A 13512-nucleotide genomic window follows, 5' to 3' on the forward strand; every position below is an offset into this window, starting at 1 on the left:
TGGTCTTGTTTGCCAATTGTCATTACTTGAATGTGTTCACTAGAGAAGTAAAACGGTAGAAAGATCCTGTTTGACAGGCTTGACTATGACAATGTATGTTGACAAAAATTAAATCTATGACCTTTTGACACGAGAATTAATGAATTATGCTGAGAATGATCTTGTTTTTTCAATGTGAAATATGTTGTGGTCTATATCAATTTCGAATGGGGAAGTTGTCATCCCTATTGAAAATTTTCAACAGAAATTTTTGAGGACATGCTATAAAACATATTTCACGTTGAAAAAATAAGATCATTTTCCCGAAAGAGATAGTCGAATGGACAGAGCATATTTGTTAATTACTAAACACTCCTTTCGTGCTCACAAAAACCGATGTTACATTTCCATATTACCCTTCAAAGCATAACATTGCACACCTCTCTTCATGATCAAAGATGTAAATATGTATCATGCATAGATTATAATCTAACTACAAACAATGATACTAGTCCATGTTAGGAGTTATATTATTGTGTTATGTTAGGACTCTATGTCTATGTATTCTAATATATTGTATATACGCTAGTTATGATTATTCAATATAGAAATCCTATTCTCATCTGGTATCAGTTGTTCAGGTGATTTTCCATGGCCAATACCGGTTCTCGTGACGGCTCTGTTGAGGCTTCCTCCGAGCGGACCGTCTCCGACGTGGCCATTCCTCCGATGTCGGGTTCCTCTCTTTCGTCAGCGCACCATTACGTTTCCCTTAAGCTCTCTTCCAGTAATTATTTATTCTGGAGAGCACAAATGGTGTCGTTTCTTCGCGGCCAGGGATTATTGGGTTTTGTTGATGGATCAATCCCTTGTCCGGTGGTTCCTGGTGCCGCTCCGCCCGCTGCTGCGTCTACCGCCGCTCCGCCGCAACCTTCTGCTTCCTCCGCTGCTGCTGTGCCAGAGTTGACGTCGTCGACTGCGATGTGGATCCGCCAGGACCAGGCGGTTTTGTCGTTTCTGATCTCTTCACTTTCGGACGACGTTCTGCATCACGCCCTGGGCAAAGCCACTTCACGACAGCTGTGGGAAGCAATAGAGTATTCCATGGGTGCTGCGACGAGAGCTAGAGCGCTAAGTCTCCTCGGCCAGTTGCAATCCCTCCGTCAGGGTGACGCCTCCGTGTCTGATTACCTTGCTCGTGCTCGGCTGTTGGTGGAGGATCTCTCGTTGGCTAGCCGTGCGGTGTCATTAGATGATCAAAATTTGTATGTATTCAGGGGGTTACGGCCTGAATATCGTCCATTGGTGGCTGGTCTGACTCGCGGTGCTCCGATGTCTCTGTCCGAGCTTGCTGAGTATTTGAACTCCCAAGAGTTCATTTTTGCCGACGATTTCGCTGATGCTCCTCCGGCAGCGATGGTGGCTCGACGTGGTGGCGGTCGTTCCAGCGGCGGTGGTGTTCCATTTTCGCATCAGTAGCAGCAGTCCGGCTCCCAGGCTCGTGGCGGTGGTGGTGGTCGATCTCGTTCCCGTGGTCGTGGTCGAGGCCGCTCCCGCGGTGGCGTGCGGTGTCAACTCTGTGACGCCGTCGGGCACACTGCCTTGACGTGCTACCGGTTCAATCCGCCGGCGTCGGGGCCTCGGGCACACGTTGCTGTGCAGTCGGATGGCGTGGACTCCCTTGCTTCGCATCATTGGCTTCCGGATACGGGGGCCTCTAATCATGCCACTCCGGACTCGGCTCTTATGACTGCTTCTACCGAGTATTCTGGTTCAGACATGTTGCGGGTTGGCGACGGTACAGGTATGCCCATTGTTAGTATTGGTTCTGCTTCGGTAGCCACTCCTAATCGTATTTTTCGATTATCTGATGTCTTGCATGTTCCCGGTTTATCTGCACCTTTACTTTCTGTTCAAAAGTTTGCTCAGGATAATGATGTTTATTTTGAGTTTTATTCTGATCATTTTGTTGTTAAGGATCGTACCACCAAGGTGCCCCTCTATAAAGGTCGAGCTTCGGGTGGCCTTTACTCATGGCCAATCACTCTGCGTCGTTCTCCTGCTGCTATGGTGGCTCGTGTGTCGTCCTCAGGTTGGCACAATAGGCTTGTGCATCCGCATCTTTGTGTTTTACGTCAAATTCTTAATAATTGTTCTCTTAGTTCTAGTGTTGTTAGTCGTTTATCGTCTGTTTGTTCAGCTTGTCAGCTGGGGAAATCGTCTCGATTCCCTTTGCCTCGTACTGTTTCTTCTACTTCGCGTATCTTAGAACTGCTGTATATTGATATTTGGGGCCCTTCGCCTTTTCTTTCGTCTACTGGTTTTAAATACTTTGTCTTATTTGTGGATAATTTTACTCGCTATATTTGGTTTTATCCGATGCGTGCTAAAACCGATCTATATGCCATCTTTGAGCAATTTCGTAGTCAAGTAGAACGTTCGTTTAATTGCAAAATTCTATCTATTCAGTCTGATCTTGGGGGAGAGTATAATAAATTACACACTCGTTTGTCGGCTCTGGGTATTGTTCACAGGCAGTCTTGTGCCTATACTCACGAGCAAAATGGTAGGGTAGAGCGGCGTCATTGCCATATAGTTGAGACTGGGCTTGCTCTAATGGCTCAGGCGTCGGTCCCTACTCGGTTTTGGGACTACGCATTTGAAACCGCAGTCTATCTAATTAATAAAATGCCTACCCGTGTGTTGCACGATGATTCACCTCATTTTCGTGTTCATCGTTCATCTCCTTCTTATTCACAGTTACGAGTGTTTAGGTGTCTGTGTTTTTCGTTGTTACGCCCGTACAATCGGAATAAGTTACAGTTTCGGTCAGCTCCCTGTGTGTTTCTGGGTTATCTACCCTCTTTTCGTGGCTATCGTTGTCTAGACTTGAATACTAACAGGGTTTTCATCTGTCGCCATGTGCGGTTTGATGAAACCGTTTACCCGTTTGCTTCAGCTGTGCCTATGCAGGGTGCGTCTACACCGACTATGGAGCCTTGGGGAGTTGGGCGTGTTTCAGCTGCTATGCCTAGCTCTTCTATTGTACCGCCCTCTTTGCCATCTCCTGCATCTAGCTCTCGGACTCTTTCGGATTCGGTTCGTTGTGATGTGGGTGCTGTTCAGTCTACGCCGGTTCGGGGCCGCCGTGTCAAACGCCCGACGGTGCGGACTCATGCCATGGCGTTACGAGGCAAGTCGCAGTCCAGTACTCAGCCGGTGGCTTTAGTTTCTCAGTCTATACCATTAGAGCCTACTTGTTATTCTCAGGCCGTTGGCTTTCCTGAGTGGCGCGAGGCGATGGACCTTGAGTTTAATGCTTTGTTGCAAAATCAGACGTGGCGGTTGGTTCCATTCTAATCTGGCATGAATGTTGTTGGCTGCAAGTGGGTGTTTCGTGTGAAACGGAAGGCTGATGGGTCGATAGAGCGTTACAAGGCGCGTCTAGTTGCTAAGGGCTTCAATCAGGTGGCTGGTCAGGACTTTTTTGAGACCTTCAGTCCTGTGGTTAAGCCTACCACGGTCAGGCTCCTGCTCTCTTTAGCTGTCTCTCACGGCTGGCATATTCGGCAGTTGGACGTTCACAATGCCTTTTTGAATGGCAGTTTGGCTGAGACAGTCTACATGCGGCAGCCTCCGGGTTATGAAGACAAGTACGCTCCGACTCATGTGTGCTTACTTCAGCGTTCTCTATATGGTCTTAAGCAAGCTCCCCGCGCCTGGTTTGATCATTTGCACTCTTTCCTTCTCTCTGTTGGATTTTGTCCGTCGAAGACAGATGTTTCTTTGTTTGTTTACTCTATTGGTTCGGTTCGATTGTTTCTCCTTGTCTATGTGGATGACATCTTGGTTATGGGTTCCGATCTGGCATCTGTGATTGGGCTAGTTGCGAAGATGGGCTCCGAGTTTAAGATTCGTGACATGGGCTCCCCATCGTTTTTTTTGGGCATTGAGACTGTTTCTGTGGCTGATGGTATGCTTCTGTCTCAGCAGCGCTACATGACTGATATCTTGAAGCGCGCTGGTATGACTGACTGCAAGGCGCTTGTTACTCCGGTTGCTTTGACTCGAGTTGTTGGTGATAGTTCGACGCCTTATGCTGATCCGACTCAGTACCGTAGTTTGGCAGGTGCTCTTCAGTACCTCACGGTGACTCGACCTGATTTGTCATTTGCGGTCAATAAGCTCTGTCAGCATATGCATGCGCCTACTACTGAGCATTGGGCTATGCTCAAACGTGTTCTTCGCTATGTCAAAGGGACCTTACACTTTGGTTTGCGCATCTGTCGGTCCGAGTCAGTTGGTATTCATGCCTTCTCGGACTCTGACTGGGCTGGTGATCCTGGTGACCGGAAGTCGACCAGTGGTTTTGCGGTTTTCCTCGGTCGTAATCTGGTTTCGTGGGTATGTCGAAAACAGCGCACTGTCGCGCGCTCCTCGACTGAGGCTGAGTACAAGGCTTTGGCTGATGTGGCTGCAGAGGTCACTTGGTTAGTTTCACTTCTGATTGAGCTGGGGTTACCGCCTGCTTCGCCGCCGCGGCTTTGGTGTGACAACTTAGGTGCTACTTACCTGTGTGCCAATCCGGTGTTCCATGCTAGGACGAAGCATGTTGAGATTGATTACCACTTCGTCCGAGACAAGGTAGCCAAGAAGGAGTTGCTAGTACAGTTTATTTCCACTAAGGATCAACTGGCTGATATATTCACGAACTCTGGGACTCGTTTTGCTTTTCTTCGGTCCAAGCTTAATGTTGCGGCCAACCTTCCGCTTGAGGGGGAGTGTTAGGAGTTATATTATTGTGTTATGTTAGGACTCTATGTCTATGTATTCTAATATATTGTATATACGCTAGTTATGATTATTCAATACAGAAATCCTATTCTCATCGTCCATACTCATCCTTAAACCTTAGACAAAAAGATCAAACACCTTTTTCAGATGCATCATCTGATCTCTAGCCTATACTATAAAGCTCATGACAGAAACAAATGCAAATTCAGAAGGACATTCACAACAAGCGATACAAAGCCATCGCAAAAGAATCAATGAATGTATCTTTGATACACATGCATATCAACAGCAATTTTGATACAACAACTACTATGCACAGTTCAAACCCAAATGAACCTTTGGAATTCTATAGTCTGTACAATCCCGGGGGGCGAGAGATACATGCCCAAGAAGATTAAATGTTGGGTGACTAGTTTTGGCTGCTAGCCACATCTCAGCAAAGTATATACAGAGTTATATGGTACACTTAGGACAATTGTTCCATCTCATTGGGCAATAAATACTCAATTAGATATGAAAACAAAAGTTGCATATGTTTCTTACAGAGGCTGTTCCAACGCCGTTTTTCCTGGCGACACAGCTGTGGATTTGCATATTGGACAACTGTTCTTCACAACCAACCACTTCTTTATGCAATCTACATGATATTCATGCCCGCACTCAACAATTCCAATCTTTTCTTGGTCCTTAAATCTCTTTAACGCTTAAGAATGTCCACATGGAAAGTATAGGGGGATAGTGGGGCGATACCTGGCATATATATGACACAAAAATCCGTTTCTTGGTCCAAACATTCTGCACTGTAGGGATTAGAGGAAATGAACGATCATGTTTTCAAAAGGCTTATAATTACTTCCTCTGACAACCCAGTAGTTACACAGCCAATCTGCTCTTCCAACGCAAGAAGCTCCTGGGAGATAAATATTCAAGGCTTTGAGGCTTGCTTGATTATAAATTCACAAGTAACAGACAACTGACAAAATTAGGTAAAGCTATTCTGAAGCAATTCATTTTTACCTCATAAGACATGTGATCTATGTCCAATCGCATATCTCTGTGCTGATCAATAGAATCCCCTACTTCATTGTAGTCAGGAATCTCTAAAATTGTTACTCCCTACATAAATTCACCAAATATCACTCATATGTTGTGACTTGTCTGGTTAGATAAATATCGGTATAAAGTATAAAAAGAAATTGTTTCAATAGCAAAGATTACATCTTCTGGCAGAACTCTCATGTTAGGAATGTTACGATTTCTCGCAATATTTGTATCAAGCACAAAATCCCTTCTATGAGGCCTGTATAGTCTAAAGCCAGTAGGTGGGAAAGGTCCATGTATCTAAATAAGCTCTGACAAACAGAGCCTTTATTCTTGTTCTGTCCCTGCTTTTTTTTGTTAATTCCTTTTGTATCCGTTATTTTATTTTTATGTATTTATACATTTTTTAAATTCTTAAACATAAATATTATATTATTATAAATAAATTATATCATTTGAAAGATCTCATCAAGACAATTACAACAAGACTAATATAAAATATAAATTAATTAAAAATTAAAATAAATAAAACATAACAACAACATAAAAATAGTATTACAAAAAATTTATTATTTACCTCACAAATTATATTTAATATTAAACTAATTAAATTCGAACTAAGTACTCAAGGCTCTGATTTGGGATACCGCCACTCAAGAAAGGTATAATTCCCTTGCTTTGCTTTGCTGTTTAATGAGATAAATAAAGATGGGAGATTGAGTTACTGTTTAATTATGTACACTTTTACACTGCATTGCCAAGCTATGGCTTTGAGATTGCTAGGGGTATTGGATTGGGAGTTGTAAGTGATTAACAAAGTTTCTTCCTTTGGTACTTGATGAGATTGTCTAATCATTATGTGCAGTTTAGCTGTGAATAGGGTTTTTGAATTTGCAGTGAGTAGTATAGTAATCCATAATAGTTGTGTTTTCCCAATTTACCACTGTTATATCTTTACCTTGTTTATTGTAACATATATTGGGGACAAGGACTCACACGGGTGACACGAGTAGCTCAGTTGTTTCTTGGGCGGTAAGTACACTGGATCGAGTATTGGCAGCTGGAAGTTACACCAATGTGGTGGTCTTCCCGTGGGTCCTCCCATCTAATGGAATTTTGTCTTTGTGGGAGAGGAGGAAGGGGTGGATTGGGGTGAGGGGAAGGTTTACTCATTAGTGTTTGACTGGAGTGCACTATGGATGATGCATTATAGTATTTGCTAGAAAAGGTTGATAGATTAGAGTTGATTTTCGAATGTAGATTACTCGGGTGGAATTCGTGGAGGGGTATTCTTTCAGGAAAGTGCTATGACTTCAAGTCTCAACTTTAAGATGTGAATTGAATTTGTTGGCAATTCCTTAATTGAAACTTGGATTTCTTTCCTAGGTGAAGAGCTTTATTAATAATGAAGTAAGCCTATTTAATTTCTCATTATAGAATGACTGAGTTTTTTGAATCTGAGGATTGTCCTTTGAATAACTAAAGAAAAGACACAACTAAAGTTCTATATTTGATGGTTAGGTAATTTGTATATTAGATAAAAATCTAAAAGAGTTGGACTCGCTTGAGACCCAACAAGAAAATGATTGCTCACAAATTAAGTTACATGTTAGTTTGCTTGCACTTTGCAGTCGAATAGGTTTTATTATTTAATGTTGCGTTACTGCTTCTTCTCGGGTCTTTCTATGTGGTTCTTCCTACCTATTTATTACTGAACTTGCAACTTGGATTATTCCTAATTGCTTATACCAAGTTCTTGAACATTTCATTATTGTAGGAATGATTTTTTAAATGAATTATATTTGTAGCGCGAGTGCATGCTACCGAGAAGCTGTTGGTGCATTGGTTTTATATGATGTTACTCGCCATGACACATTTGAAAATGTAGAGAGGTGGTTGAAAGAGCTACGGGATCAAAGTGACGAAAATATCGTCATAATGCTGGTGGGAAACAAGGCAAATTTACGTCACTTACGTGTTGTTTCTACTAAGGATGCAAAGGCCTTTGCTAATAAGGAGGGCACCTTCTTTATGGAGACTTCAACTCTCGAGTCATTGAATGTTGAGAACGCCTTTACGGAGCTACTTACGCAGATACTTCGAAAAGCGGCTGAAGTAGGGGGATGATCTGTTGGCCTTGCCAAAGGGGGAAACCATAAACGTTAGAGGCATGGATGATTAACAACAGATCCGATCCCTTTGCAATGATTCTGCCCTTCTGTCTTAGCTCAGTACAAGATAATGTTCCAACATAGTCAAGCTCAACTACAAAAGAATTATTAGCTTCAATTGTTAAAAGCTCAAAATGAAGTATGGCAAATAAAGGTGACTAAACTACAAGAAGAAAACAAAATCACGAGCATAGATGCATGCGAAGAGATCTAATTGTTAACCATTTAGGCGAGTAGAATCAAGTAGTTAATTTAACCAATAATTTAATAATTTGGAAAGTAATTTGTTTTAATTTTGTCTCTGAAATTATATTTTATGTAGTTTTGTTTTTAATTAATTTATATTTAATATTAGACTTGTTCTCAGGATGCAATTTGCTTTAATTTTGTTTGTTTTTTTAACACTATTCATAACTACTTTCCTAACCTACTGAAGCACAAAGAGTCAATATCCCTTCCATTGAAACTCGAACTCACCCCTTTTACATGGGATTGCAACCAGGTGCCACTAGACCACAAGGTCTTGGCTGATTAGTTTTATTAGTTTGATGTGATCTTTCAAATAATATAATTTATTTTTTTTAATAATATAAAGTTTATGTTTATGTAGTGGCCTCTCCATATGGGAGGTCCTGAGTTCGAGCCCCGTGGAGGCGATATCGATATTGTTCTTTGTGCTTCAACATGAAAAAGCATATGAACAAGATACTACAATTTAATAAGGTCAGTTTATTCAAAAAAAAAAATATACAAAATATAAAATTTAAACAAAATAAATGAAATAAAAGGAATTAGCAAATAAATAGGGACAAACTGGGAAACAAATTGCTGCACCAAAAATGGCCAAATTTTGCCGTGTTGGTTGGAGATGGCCACGTCGCTTCTCTCTCGCTCGCCTTCTTTTCCACCTGCCCACACTATCTCCGTAACTCCTCTTTTCGTACAGAATACACACATATCCTTTAGGCCCCTTCAACGTCAATCTCAGCCCCATAGCAGAAGGAAATTAAAAAAGAAAGAAGAAAGGGAAAACAAGCTTCATTTGCAGTGAAACAGAAAGAAAGAGTGTATAGGTTTGCTAATGGCGGGTGGGTATATAGCGGATGAGGACTACGATTACTTGTTCAAGGTGGTTTTGATAGGGGACTCTGGTGTGGGAAAATCGAATCTGCTTTCTCGATTTACCCAGAATGAGTTCAGCCTCGAGTCAAAGAAAACCATTGGCGTCGAGTTAACCTCTCCCATTCTCCGTGTCGATGACACAAAAGTCAAGGCTCAGATTTGGGATACCGCCGGCCAAGAAAGGTATAATTCCTTTGCTTTGCTTTGGTGTTTGATGAGATAATAATTAAAGATGGGAGATTGAGTTACTGTTTGATTATTATGTACAATTTACACTACATTGCCAAACTATATGGCTTTGAGATTGCTAGGGGTTTTGGATTGGGAGTTGTAAGTGATTAACAAAGTTTCTTCCTTTAGTACTTGATGAGATTGTCTGATCATTATGTGCAGTTTAGCTGTGAATAGGGCTTTTGAATTGGCAGTGACTACTACGGAGTAATACATAATAGTAGAGTTTCCCCCATTGATATATCTTTACCTTGTTTATTGTAACATATATTGGGGACAAGGGCCCACACAGGTAGCTAGCTCAGTTGCTTCCTAGGCGGTAGTATTAGCAGCTGGAAGTTACACCCAATGTGGTGGGTTTCTTGGGAGTCCTCCCATCTAATGGAATTTTGTCTTTGTGGGCAAGGGGTAAGGGGGTGGATTGGGGAGAGGGGAAGGTTTAGTCATTAGTGTCTGACTGGAGTGCACTGTGGATGGTACATTATAGTACTTGCTAGAAAAGGTTGATAGACTAGAGTAGATTTTCTAATGTAGATTACTCCGGTGGAATTTGTGGAGGGGTGTCCTTTCAGGAAAGTGCTATGACTTCAAGTCTCGACTTTTAGATGTGGATTGAATTTGTTTGTGATTCGTTAATTGAAACTTGGATTTTTGTCCCATGGGAAGACCTTTGCTAATAATGAAGTAAGTTTATTTCTTGTTATGGGATGACTGAGTTTTTGTTATTTGAGGATTGGACTTTGAATAACTAAAGAAAAGACAACTAAAGTTCTATATATGGTGGTTTGGTAATTTGTATATTAGATAAAAATTTAGAACAGCTGGACTCGTTTGAGGCCCCAACAAGAAAATGATTGCTTACAAATTGAGTTACCTGTTAGTTTGCTTGCACTTTGCAGTTGGATAGGTTTTATTATTTGCCTAGGTAGCAGATTGCGAACTTAGGTTTTATTATTTAATGTTGCGTTACTGCTTGTTCATTGGTCTTTCTTTGTGGTTCTTCCTACTTTATTTATTACTGAACTTGCAACTTGGATTATGCCTTATTGCCCATGATTTAGAATTCGTTTTGAAGTTAGGAATCTTAAATACTCATTTCAAATGCTTATATTTCAAATGATTGGATTGCTTGTTCTTTCCCCTTTTGTCGTCTGTTGAAGATTTCGAGCCATCACACAACCATACTACCGAGGAGCTGTTGGTGCATTGCTTGTATATGATGTTACCTGCCATGTCACATTTGAAAATGTAGAGAGGTGGTTAGTAGAGTTACGGGATCTTACAGATAATATTGTCGTAATGCTGGTGGGAAACAAGGCAGACTTGCATCACTTACGTGCTGTTTCTACCGAGGATGCAAAGGCCTTTGCTGAGAAGGAGGGCACCTACTTTATGGAGACATCAGCTCTTGAGTCATTGAATGTTGAGAACGCCTTTACAAAAGTACTCAAGCAAATACTTCGAAAAGCGCTTGAGGTAGGGAGTGATAACTATGATTACTTGTTCAAGATGGTGTTGATAGGGGACTCTGGTGTGGGAAAATCAAATCTGCTTTCTCGATTTACTCAGAATGAGTTCCGCCTCATGTCAAAGTCATCAACCATTGGCATGAAGTTCGCCACTCGCACGCTTCGTTTCGACGACCAAGTAGTTAAGGCTGAGATTTGGGATATCGCCAGCCAAGAAAGGTATAATTTCATTGCTTTGCTTTGCAGTGATTACTATAGTAATCCATAATAGTAGAGTTTCCCCCACTGACCATTGTTATATCTTTACCTTGTTTATTGTAACATATATTGGGGACAAGGGTCCACACGAGTAGCTCAGTTGCTTCTTGGGCGATAAGTACACTAGATTGAGTATTGGCAGTTGGAAGTTACACCCAATGTGGTGGTCTTCCTGTGGGTCCTCCCATCTAATGCAATTTCGTCTTTGTGGGCAAGGGGTGAGGGGTGGATTGGGCTGCGGGAAGGTTTAGTCATTAATGTTTGATTGGAGTGCACTGTGGATGATGCATTATAGTACTTGCTAGAAAAGGTTGATAGATTAGAGTAGATTTTCTAATGTAGATTACTTGGGTGGAATTTGTGGAGGATTGTTCTTTTAGGAAAGTGCTATGACTTGGAAAGTGCTATGACTTCAAGTCTTAACTTTTAGATGTGAATTGAATTTGTTGGCAATTCCTTAGTTGAAACTTGGATTTATTTCCTACTGAAGAGCTTTGTTAATAATGAAGTAAGCCTATTTCTCGTTATGGAATGACTGAGTTTTTTGAATTTGAGGATTGGACTTTGAATAACTAAAGAAAAGGCACAACTAAAGTTCTACATTTGGCGGTTTGGTAATTTGTATATTAGATAAAAATCTAGAAGAGTTGGACTCGCTTGAGTCCCTAACAAGAAGATGATTGCTCACAAATTAAGTTACATGTTAGTTTGCTTGCACTTTGCAATTGGATAGGTTTTACTATTTAATGTTGTGTTACTGCTTGTTCTCTGGTCTTTCTTCATGATTCTTCCTACTTTATTTATTACTGAACTTGCAACTTGGATTAGTCCTAATTGCTTATACCAAGTTCTTGGACATTTCATTATTGTAGGAATGATTTAGACTTTCAAATGAATTGTAATATTTGTTTCGCGAAATCATGCTACCGAGTAGCTGTTGGTGCATTGGTTGTATATGATGTTACCCGCTATGACACATTTGAAAATATAGAGAGGTGGTTAAAAGAGCTACGTGATCAAAGTGGCCAAAATATCGTCATAATGCTAGTGGGAAACAAGGCAGACTTACGTCACTTACGTGCTGTTTCTACCGATGATGCAAAGGCCTTTGCTGAGAAGGAGGGCACCTTCTTTATGGAGACTTCAGCTCTCGAGTCATTGAATGTTGAGAACGCCTTTACAGAATTACTCACGCAGATACTTCGAAAAGCGGTTGAGGTCGGCCTTGCCAAAGGGCGAAACCATAAACGTTGGAGGCAAGGATGATTAACAGTAGATCCGATCCCTTTGCAATGATCCATCTTCTGCCTTTCTGCGTTAGCTCAATACAAGATAATGTTCCAACAAATATGAGCATAGATGTCGTAGATTCCATCATTGATTCAATATGCGTTAGCTCAATACAAGATAATGTTCCAACAAATATGAGCATAGATGTCGTAGATTCCATCATTGATTCAATATTACGCGAGTGGATAAGAAATACACCGTTACGAATTCATGCAAAGAGATCTAATCATCAACCATTTGGACGAGTAGAATCAAGTAGTTAGTTTAACCAATATTTTGATAATTTGGAAACTAATTTGCTTTAATTATGTCTCTCAAATTATGTTTCATGTAGTTTTATTTTTAATTAATCTATATTTGATATTAGACTTGTTCTTTTGGGATGTAATTTGCTTTAATTTTGTTAAAACTATATTTTATGTAATTTTATTTTTAATTATTAATCTATTTTTAATGTTAGTCTTATTTTAATTGTCTGAAGAGATCTTTCAAATAATATAATTTATTTTTAATAACATAAAGTTTATGTTTAATTGTCGAGTGGGAAAAAAGGCATACTTACATCACCTGTTTCTACCGAGGATGCAAAGGCCTTTGCTGAGAAGGAGGGCACCTACTTTATGGAGACATCAGCTTTGCAACCATTGAATGTTGAGATCGCCTTTATGGATGTACTCATGTCTAGATACTTCGATAAGCGATTGAGGTCAGTAGGGGATGATCCGTCGGTCTTGCCAAAGGGGGAAACCATAAATGTTGAAGGCGAAGATGGTGTCTCCGCCTAAACTAACGATTACCAGCAGATCCGATCCCTCTGGCTGGCTTAGTTGACTACAATCCAAATAATATATCTATCTGATCTAGCTTTTCATGATTCCATGTTTTAGTCCTTTGTGAAATTTTTAGTTTGAACTTAGTAAACAATTGCAGCATAGTCTCTTATCCTTCCTTTTTTGTTATCTGGTGTGTGTAGTCTACCTTTCTGGTGTCCTCGTGTTTTGCTCTGAGCATAGCATTTCATTTGTTCGTTGCTCATTTCTTCAAACCTGGGTGGCAAATGAACATTGTGTTTTCTTTGTTCCCCTATGATTACATGTTGCATGTACTTTTCTTTTGGGGTATTGCTCTTCTGACTAATCTGAACTTCAGTTAATGTA

The 13512-nt window shown here is 40.7% G+C and overlaps 1 protein-coding gene and 1 pseudogene across 2 annotated transcripts; both read left to right on the top strand.

Moving 5' to 3' along the window:
- Positions 1–4970: 4970 nt before the first annotated feature.
- LOC116023433 lies at positions 4971–7996 on the top strand (annotated as a pseudogene).
- An 829-nt stretch (positions 7997–8825) lies between these two features.
- Positions 8826–13447, top strand: LOC116022674 (ras-related protein Rab11B-like). 2 transcript variants are annotated; one of them, XM_031263483.1, is made up of 3 exons: positions 8826–9290; positions 10499–11026; positions 12908–13447. In XM_031263483.1, exons 1-3 carry the CDS (start codon positions 9067–9069, stop codon positions 12954–12956), a joined length of 801 nt encoding a protein of 266 aa, XP_031119343.1. In that variant the 5' UTR covers positions 8826–9066; the 3' UTR covers positions 12957–13447. The 2 variants fall into 2 exon arrangements, with proteins under 2 accessions (XP_031119343.1, XP_031119342.1); XM_031263482.1 differs by lacking the exon at positions 12908–13447 and adding an exon at positions 11938–12572.
- Positions 13448–13512: the final 65 nt, after the last annotated feature.

Source organism: Ipomoea triloba, chromosome 6 (genome assembly GCF_003576645.1).
Source record: "Ipomoea triloba cultivar NCNSP0323 chromosome 6, ASM357664v1".
Taxonomy (NCBI): domain Eukaryota; kingdom Viridiplantae; phylum Streptophyta; class Magnoliopsida; order Solanales; family Convolvulaceae; genus Ipomoea; species Ipomoea triloba.

What these genes read in the sequence shown, in the direction of transcription:
- LOC116022674 (XM_031263482.1), top strand. Translation starts at nt 9,067, where the DNA reads ATGGCGGGTGGGTATATAGCGGATGAGGACTACGATTACTTGTTCAAG. An exon ending in GATACCGCCGGCCAAGAAAG is followed by an intron (nt 9,291 to 10,498) that starts GTATAATTCCTT and finishes CGTCTGTTGAAG; the next exon opens with ATTTCGAGCCATCACACAAC. An exon ending in GATATCGCCAGCCAAGAAAG is followed by an intron (nt 11,027 to 11,937) that starts GTATAATTTCAT and finishes TCATTATTGTAG; the next exon opens with GAATGATTTAGACTTTCAAA.